We start from the raw sequence: 9,361 nt of genomic DNA on the forward strand, positions 1-9,361 counted from the left end.
GCACAGACCTGGCCCCACGCGCGGTGGAGGGGGGGGGAGGGGGGTTCCTGTACAGTGCGTGTCCCCAAAACGGTGCCAGGCGGTTGCCGGGTTGCGTGCGTGACACGCGGTGTGCGCACGCCGCAGCGCTGCCTACAGCCCTGTGCTCCCACGTACGTGTCCGGGCACCGTACGTGTCTCTGCAGGCAGGTGTGGGCCCGGCCTGCCAGCCGTCGCCTGTCGTGGGCAGCGGAGCGCGCACGCGGCTGTGCGGCCGCCTGTACCCCCTGCCTCGTTGGCGTGAGGAGCTGGTTCGCYCGGGAGCATCCCGGGGTTGGCGTGTCCGGGATGCGACCCCAYGGGCTCTGGGTCACACCAGCCACCGTGGCCTGTTGCTGGCCTGAAGGAAACCCGAATTCAGCCCCGAAGAAGGGGGAGTGCGGCCAGGCCGGGGCACGTGTGTGTCCAGGAGCAGGGGGCAAATCCATTTATTTGGGAGAGAAATATTTCCATGCATGCCTTCCCCTTCAGGCTGGACGGGCAGGCCTCTCTCTCCCTCCACCCTTTCCTCTTCTTTTCCAGCCCTTCGGAAGCAGATGGAGTGAATTCCTCGGGGTGTGGGCTGGTTTGACATTCCTCAGCAGCGAGTCTGTGCCCAAACTTGCCGAAAATAGTTGCTTTCCCCCCCCTTTCCCCCCCCCGGCCCCTTGCTTTTTTTGGGGGCAGGGGGTCTGCGTTCCAGCTGCGAGCGCGTGCGGATTTGGGGGGGGGGAAACGGACCGTCGGGGGGCCGTGTCCTTTGTAGCACCGACCGCGTGGGAGTGCGCGTGCCTGCGAGGAGTCCTGCGCCCGCCGTCCTCGCTTCCCTGGCGTGGGCCCGCGCGCGAGCGCCGCCAGCCTCCGCGGGGGTTGCGGGGTGTGATTTTTGGGATGGGGGAGCGCGCGGGGGTGCGTGCGTGGGCTCCGCATGAGCGGTGTGGTTTTGAGCGGCGGGTGCGTGTTTGGAGGAGGGGGGGAAGGTGCTGCGCCCCTCTGCCTCGGAGGGGGACGTGCTACATGGGGTCGTGGGCCGCGTTTTGCCGGCGGAAGGAGCAACGAACCGCGCGGTTTGGGGGAGCGGGGACGTGCCGCGCGCTGGGGCCGGCCTGCGTTTGGGCAGGGCGCGTTCATCCCCGCTCCGCGAGCGGGGCTGGGCCGTGCGTGGTGCCCGCGGCGCGCTCTCTGATGTCACGCCCGTCACACAGGCCGTGATTGTGGTGCGGGCACCTGGCGAACTTCGGGGGGAGCCCCCGAAGCCCCCTCACTGTTTGTCCGACCTTTTGGTTGCAGGCCGCTGTTAGTGGACAGACGGACGGCAGCCGCCACGGTCCGCCGGAGACTGCCGGCTGCCCCGTTCCGTTGGCAACCGTGACGAGGGCGGGCGGAGGACGGGGGCTCTCCCGGGCCGTCGCTGGTCCCTGACTGTCCGATTTGGATCTTTGCTCGCTCCGGGCGCAGCTCGGTTTGGTGCTGAAGCCGCCGTCATGAACGGGCTGTCGGTCAGCCAACTCTGCTGCCTCTTCTGCTGCCCTCCCTGTCCCAGCCGTATTGCGGCCAAACTGGCCTTCCTGCCCCCGGAGCCCACGTACGCCATGGTCCCCGAGCCCGAGTCCGTGGGCAGCACCAGCACCAGCTCCCTGCGAGGAGGTGCCGTGGGACGGTGGAAGCTGCATTTGACGGACCGGGCGGATTTCCAGTACACCCAGCGGGAGTTGGACAACATCGAGGTGTTCGTCACCAAGAGCAGCCGAGGGAACCGCGTCGGCTGCATGTACGTCCGCTGCGTGCCAGGCGCCAGGTGAGTCACGGGTGGATGTGCCAGCCTGGCACCGCCGTGGGTTTGGTGCCAGCTGCCGGGGACGCTGTGCTAAGCCCCAGCCCCTGGGCCCGGCGCCATCCTGCCCCCTCCTCCGCTTCAGCTGATTGCCACCTCCCTGCCCTGGCCTGACCCTGCGCTAAATCCGGTGCCTTGCTGAAGGAGCCGGCCCCATCCTGGGGATTTAGAGGCATCCCGCGGCGCGGTCGAGCGCCGACTGTAGGGCCTGGCTGTCAGAACCTGTTTGGCTTGTGGCTGGAGTTGGGAATGGGATTAAACAGGGGGAGGGAGGACAAGGCGAAGCCGAAGACTAGGGGCCTGTCCCCCCCTCCCCGCCGGGTGCCGAGTTCCTGCGGGACCTGCTGCCGATGTGCCGAGCTTGGATTGTCTGGTCCCTCCCGTGCTGCTGATACCTGGACGGGGGACTGCGGCCCCTCCAGGTGCTGGGGCTCTGCAGCAGCAACCTAGAGTCCATGAAGCCAAGGAGAAAAGCCCGTGACCCTTGGTGTGAACCATGTTTGCACGTTTTGGCTGAATTGGCTCGATTTCTCGAGGAGCAGCGTGATGGGAGTGAAAACCGGGAGGGATTTAGGCACAGCCTGCTGTAGATCACCCCCCAGGCGTGATGACCAGAAAACGGGAAGAACTTGATTTGCAGTTGGCCTATTGTGGAGGGAATCACGGGTATTTAACCAGTGTCCTGAACCCTCTGCACCTGGCAAGCAGCGATCTATGACGGCTGAACAGCAGCCCCTGCGTCTGTTCAGCACCGGCTGGGCGGTAGCTGCAGGGCCACGCTGTGGCTGTTGGTTCTGTGCCATCGCAGCGGCCTCCAGGACCTGTGCTGAGTTTGGTGTCCCATGGCACTGAGCTTTGTGCCCGAGGGTCTTGGGCTGGCTCTTTCCTAGGGGAACACATCTCCCTTTAGGAAGGAGAGTGGGATGCTTTGCCCAGAGCCTCCAGGAATTTGTGGCAGCTTCCTAGGATCTGCTGGGACAGCTGGAGAGGGGTAGCCGGGGTGTGGGACGGAGACCCCCTCGCGGCTGTCGGTGGCCGGGCCGGGCACGAGGAGGTGGCGTGGGGACGTGAGGGTACTCGGCAGCTGCTCCCGAAGCCGGTGGCACAGCTGGGAGGCTCCACGCGGCTGCCCTTGGCACCGCGGCCTAAATACGTTCCTTCGCGCTGGGGGCCTGGGGCAGGCGTCTCGGGAGCAAAGCGAGCCCGGGCTGGGCCGGCGATTAGTTGGGTGTCCTTGTGGCGTCAGCAGAGTCGCAGCCACCTTCGGGAGGCTGAGGTGTGGCGAGAGGTCATATTGGAGCTACTTCTGCTGGCTTTAATTTTCCAAAGCTTTCCTGGCTGACCGCAAGCACAGGTGTCCTCCCATCTCCTGGAGCAAACGGGTCTCCCAAGGGTGAAGGCAGAGATCTCCCCGTGGGGCGATACAATCGTGTTGCAGCCCAGAAGCGGCGCCCGTTTGGGTATCTCCCCTCTGCTTGCCGTGGGCTCTGAGGCCGCTGGGCAGAGTCGGGACGGGCGGACGAGGTGGGACCGTTACCTCGCAGGGGGTTGGAGAGCTGTGTTACGGGAGGCAACCACAGGCTGCCTGACAGGAACATCTGCTCCGGCCCCCGCRCGTGTGTCGCGGGTCCCTGGAGAGAGGAGAGTGGCGACGGGATTGCTCTGTGTGCACATCCGCCGGCCTGCAGCCCCGCAGCTGCGAGGCTCGGTGCTGGCCCCGCTCCCAGTCTGCCCACGGAAGCGGTGGTTTACACACAAGCTGCAGGGCTGGAAAGAAGGGCCTGGCCTGGGGGAGATGGAGCTCTCCCAAGCCCTGGGGCATCGAATCCCACTTGCCTGTCCTTCYTGCTCCGGGAAGTGCCTCCTTCATGGCAGTGTTGTCTGTCCAGCAGSGCCTTTTAACAGCCAGTGGCTTTCCCAGCACGTGGGCGTCCAGGACCCCTCTGGGATCCATCCAGGTGCCTCCTCGACCTGCATTTTGTGGGATTTCCTCAACGTGTCCTTGCCCCCAGCCTCCTTCCCTGCCCCTTTCCTCCTCCCAACTTGGCTACATCTGTTTTCATGGGGGAGGTTTTTGTGGGTGCTGGTGACCCAGAGCAAAGCCCCCACCGGTGCTCTAGGGTTGGGGTGGAGGCCTCCACACATGGGCTTGAAYGGTGAAAATGCCTGGTTTCTGGGGMTYTCCAAGCCCTCYGTCAACACAATTTAGCTCAGTTTAAAGTATTTTTAGCTTTCAGCTCCTAGATGAAGGGCTTGGATTCCCACAAGCGCTCTGGCTGTTGGCATGGTGGAGGATGCAAAGCAAAACTGGAGTTTGTTGCTTTTGATTTATCAAAAGGCTGGAGAGAAGCCTTCGATAACCGCTTTTGGGACGCCCTGTCCTCGCCCCACTTTCCTCCCTGCTCTCACCCCYGAGCCTGGCAGCAGCATCCAGGTACCTTGTCCCCCCACGGTGCCCCCTTGGGCTACCTCTGGCCAGCTCCCGGCAATCACGAGGGAGTTACTGTAAGAAATGGAGGCACGTAGTCACCTGGTTGAGCCGTGGCCACTGGCCAACACCATGGCRTCTGGGCTGGGCCATCTGACCTCTCTGCAGACATCTCACAGGGGCTCAGCAGGGAGTGGGTCCTGTTCCCTTCCTCTGGCAAAAGGGAGCGACGCTTTCATCAGAGTGTTATTCATGTTAATTTTTATGATTAACATTGTTTTTTCCCCTTATGGTGGAAATTTCTTGTCTTGCCGTTCCCACAATTCACTTTGCTCCCAATGTCTGGCGTCTTGCCAGACACAGGAGAGCGAAAAATTCACTGTCAGAATTTTTACTGAAAATCCCCATTGGGCAAATGGCCCCAAATCCGAAGCTTTCTACCAAAAATAGACTCAAAAACTTAAACAGAATAATCCTGTCTTTCGGCTGCCTCTGTTTCCGCTGGTAGCGAGCTCCTGACTTTGATAATCGTGGGGTGGCCAGGCTTCCCGAGGGAGGACCCTGCGTAGCTCCCCTCGAGCAGGGTTTCCTGTTAGCCATCCTCTGCCGTGAGAGAGGCGAGGGTTGGTCCCCGGGAGAGGAAAAAGTCGGGATCTGTTAGAGGAGTCAAGCAGAGGGGAGCAGGGAGCGTTTTCTGGCCAGCGGATGACACTTGGGTGGGTGTCAGGGGGAGAATTCATGCAGTGAGGGTGGTTTGGACACCTCTGGGGCTGGACCAGGGTGTTGCAAGGACCTTCTTTGGTGGCTAGAGGTGTGTTGGCCCTTTGTGTGCTGGATTTGGCTTTCAGTCTCCAAAGAGGACATCCCGGGCTGCCTCTGCCCTGCCATCCTGTCCAGGGACTCATCCTGCCCCAACTGGCCTGGTCTAGCCCTGCCTGGGCACGTCGGGTCCCTGAGCCGCGCGTTGCTCGCCCCAGCTTGCTCCTCAGGGCTGGGCAGCGACGTGATGCCTTGGCAGAGTCCTCGATTAACCCCCCCACCCCGTGYGCGTCTCTCCCCTGCAGGTTCACGGTGCTCTTCTCCCACGGCAACGCCGTGGACCTGGGGCAGATGAGCAGCTTCTACATAGGGYTGGGCACGCGCATCAACTGCAACATCTTCTCCTACGACTACTCGGGCTACGGCGTGAGCACGGGCAAGCCCTCGGAGAAGAACCTCTACTCCGACATCGACGCCGCTTGGCAGGCRCTGCGCACGCGGTGAGCCGGGCGCCRGGCTGGGGAGGGCAGGACGGAGCGGGAGCCRTCGCGCCGCCCRGGCGGGCRGAGGCGAGGGGCRGCAAGGGGCTGGCTTGAGAAGCAGCGCGGGTCAGCAGCTGGATCTCCGGCCCYGGGAGACRYGGGTGTAGCACGCAGCGCCTGTTTGCACGCCGCGTCTCCAGCACGTATGTCCAACGTCCTTGGAGCGCGCGTGGGTGGCGCGCTGTGGCTGTCTGTCACAAAGGTGTCCCGTGTGGAGGTGCGCGGTGTGTTTGCGCTGCGTGTGCGATCGCTCTCAGTCCTTGCGGCTCTGCCTGGGCCCTTCTGGGAGCTGGGTGAGCCCCCGCGGGCGCCTTAGGAGCGGAGAGCCGTGGGGGAAGGGAAGCCGCGCACGCCCGCCGCCAGGAAAACCCTGGAAAACAGGAAATCTCCCAGAGAGGGGCCGGGGCCACTTGTAACAGGAAGGGGTGGCCGGAAAGCCCCGGAGGACTCGGAGGGGACCGGCAGGCGCGGGGATGCTGGGTGGGGGAGAGCTGGCCGCCCCGGCGAGAGCTGCTGGGGGGGCGGGGGGGGACACGGACCTGCTCTGGGTTGTGGCTCAAGCCCTGGGAGGACACGTGTCCCCAGGCAGCCCGTGGCGCCGGTGAGGCTTTCTGCAGGCCTGACGCAAAGGGGATCTGCTCAGGTCAAGGACCTGGATGGGGCTGTGTCTGGGCTGGGGCGTTCAACCTGCCAGGTCTAGGGRACGTGGTGGTCCCCAACACCGGCACGAGTGTGGGTGGCCCCCCTCTTGCCCAGGCTCGTGCCTGCTGCGAGCGATGGGCCCTGCCTCCTCTGCCCTGCGCCGAGCCGGGTCCAGCTCGCAGCACGTCCTGGTAACCAGCGTCCGCCCCGCGAGGCTCCTGCTAGCCCTGGTGGGAACGAGCCCCCTCCATCTCCCCCAATGCGGTTTCGTCAGGTCGGCGCGGTGTTTGAGGGAGCCGTGGGCAGGGCTTAATTAGCCCTAATTGCTCCAGCATTAGCAGGCAAGTCAGGATCCGGGGCAACTAGTTTGGGCCCAGCTTTGAGCAATGCCGCAGCCCCATCCCTGTACAGCTCGGTGCCAGAGTTTGGACCTGTCTGACCCAACCACCCACCCGCGCGGCTCATTCTCCGCGGCACGCGGTGGCCAGAGCAGGGTAACACTGCTACCCAGTGCTTGGGCACTGACCTGCCCTCTTGTCTCTTCTTCCAGGTACGGGATCAGCCCRGAGAACATCATTTTGTATGGACAGAGCATCGGCACGGTGCCCACTGTGGATTTGGCCTCCCGCTATGAGTGCGCGGCTATTGTGCTCCACTCCCCGCTCACCTCTGGCATGAGAGTCGCCTTCCCTGAGACCAAGAAGACCTACTGCTTCGATGCCTTCCCCAAGTGAGTGGCCTGGGAAAAGGGGATGGGGACGAGGTCAACTCTGGAGGGGCAGAGCCCAGACCAGCTCAGTCTGAGCCCCCAGTCCTGGCAGGGGGCTGCAACAAMGGGTTATGGCGAAAAATGGGACCCCGTGGACCTATTTCCCATGGCAGGCCTGAACGTGCCCGTCGGGATCCTCCTGCTTTGCACTTGGTCCCCTCTGGGGGATCAACAACCTTCCCCAGGGTCACCATGCCCTGTCCCGAGGTCACGTCGTGTCTGCACCCCACATCCCCTGGTGGCATTGCTTCCTGGCCATCTGGTCCCAACATCTTTGCCTGTCGACCTCGGGGCTGTCCAAGTGGCCCCGTGTTGGGTGTCACAAGTCCAGATGGTCYGTGGGCCCTCTCTCTCTCTCCCAGGGGCAGTTTCTTAGGCTTTTGTCCCCTCTGGGGTGGCAGAGACAGTGCCTCCAGGTGGCGGCATGGAAGGGGGACGTGGGATGAGCTCTTGCTTTGCCTTTCCCCTGCAGCCAGGCCGGTGGGGCCTGAGGGCTGGTCCCTGAGCCGGAAGCCGTGGCTGGGAGTCACCAGCCCACGCTCCKCATCCAGATGGCCTCGCTTGGCCTTTGTATCCCGGGGCCTTTGGGGCCGGCCTGAGAACAGACATGTTTTTGCTCCTTAAAGCCAAGCATGCTTGATCCCAATGCGGGGAGAGCCCGGCCTCGCGCTGTCCTGGAGCGGTTTCCATCGGCCCCTGCCGAGGTCCCGCGGGGCTGTTGTCACTGCTGTCTGGTCCTCATCTGTCACGTGGCGGGGGGGGATGTCCTGGAGCTCAGCCTTGGCAGAAGCTCCTTGTGTCCCTGGGCTGTGTTGTGCTCAAAGGGCATCTCCTGATCCCTTTTCCTGAGGGGACGTTTTGGGGTGGGAGAGGAGGAGTAGGGTTGCCTCGATCTTTGTATTTACCCCCTGTCTCATCTCTTCCCCACCCACCTCGTTGGCAGCATCGAGAAGATCTCCAAAATCACCTCGCCCGTCCTCATCATCCATGGCACGGAAGACGAAGTCATTGACTTCTCCCATGGCCTGGCGCTGTTTGAACGCTGYCCCAAGGCCGTGGAGCCGCTGTGGGTGGACGGGGCCGGGCACAATGACATTGAACTCTACAGCCAGTACCTCGAGCGCCTTCGGAAATTCATCTCCCAGGAGCTGGCCAGCCAACGCAACTGAGCCCCGGGGAGGGGGCGGGAAGGGGGAGGGAAGGGGGTTCCCTGCACGGTTCTGTCCTCTCCCCTCTCACGCACATGCTCCCTGCTGCCGGAGGCGGAATGAGTTTGTACGGCCTCGTCTCCAGCCCAGGCTGACAGCTTCGGGAGAGGTGAGGTTGCCCTTCGCTGGACAGTGCGTTTTCTCTTTGATAYGAGCACAGCTCTCCTGCTCCGCGTCAGCCCTGCTTTCCACCGGACCCGGACACCGCTTGGACCACCGACCGGGCTGGCAAGACAGCAGCTCCCTCCTTTCCCCTGCAGCAGGGAAGAGAAAGACATGAGCCCTCTCTCTTGACGGTCAGTCCTGGGCTTTGGACACGTCCTCGTCCCCTCTCCGGAAAAAACAACGAGCCCCTGAATTCATCCTGGCTGCTCTGCTGGTCTGACTATAGCAATAAGGCGACTGGAGAGGGACTGGGCTGGGGGGCAGCAGCCGGCTGGGGGTCTTGTCCCCCTCCCCAGCCATCGCTGCATGGCGTCTGCCCCCACTGTGGGACGGAGGAGGTGGCGGTCGCTGCTTGGGATGAAGCTTTCCTGGCATGGGGGCCGGTGGCGATGGGATGCTCAGCGTTTGCCCCGGCAMAGAACGGGGGTGTCCCGAGGGGGAGCTGGGGGGCAGGCGGAGGAAGTGCCAGCTCCTGCCTCCCTGCCCCACATCCACTCCGGCCCCGCTCTGCCTCCTCAGCGGACTCCCTGTATTCAGGTCACYCCCTTGACGGCTCCCTCGTACCTCCGGCTCTCGTGGTTCGTTTGGGAAATGGGACGAGGAAACTGGGCAGCGAATAAAGAGCTGAGATTTAACGTTTTGCCCGCGTGCGCACTTTCACCGGGGTGCCCAGCCTGGGGGCCGGAYCCCAGCCCCGTAAGGGATCCGGCCGATTCCTCGGCTGAAGAGTGCTTGGCCAGACCCGGGGCGGTTGTTGTCGCGGGGCTGCTGCGTGCGCTGGCTGCGGGGACGGGTGGGGACGTCCCGCAGTGCCCTTCCCTGGGCGCCCGGGGTATTTTGCACACCGTGAGGGTAAAGCGCTCCGGGGTTGTGCTTTGCAGGTCAGTGCCYGCTTTGCAATCGCTCCGGGATGAGCTGTTGAAAATCTCTCTGCCTGTTCCTGTGTCTCGGGGATCCCTCGCCATCTGAAGCAGCGTTTTGCTCAGCCAGGCACCC

General features: G+C 63.6%; 1 protein-coding gene across 1 annotated transcript; it reads left to right on the plus strand.

Annotated features, from left to right (window-relative positions):
- Nucleotides 1–1,052: 1,052 nt before the first annotated feature.
- On the plus strand, nucleotides 1,053–9,000 carry ABHD17A (abhydrolase domain containing 17A). Its single transcript, XM_026076506.1, has 4 exons — nucleotides 1,053–1,816; nucleotides 5,345–5,539; nucleotides 6,774–6,953; nucleotides 7,936–9,000. Exons 1-4 carry the CDS (start codon nucleotides 1,503–1,505, stop codon nucleotides 8,159–8,161), a joined length of 915 nt encoding a protein of 304 aa, XP_025932291.1. The 5' UTR covers nucleotides 1,053–1,502; the 3' UTR covers nucleotides 8,162–9,000.
- The last annotated feature ends 361 nt before the right edge of the window (nucleotides 9,001–9,361 follow it).

Source organism: Apteryx rowi, unplaced genomic scaffold (genome assembly GCF_003343035.1).
Source record: "Apteryx rowi isolate R43461 unplaced genomic scaffold, aptRow1 scaffold_433, whole genome shotgun sequence".
In the NCBI taxonomy this organism is placed as follows: Eukaryota; Metazoa; Chordata; class Aves; order Apterygiformes; family Apterygidae; genus Apteryx; species Apteryx rowi.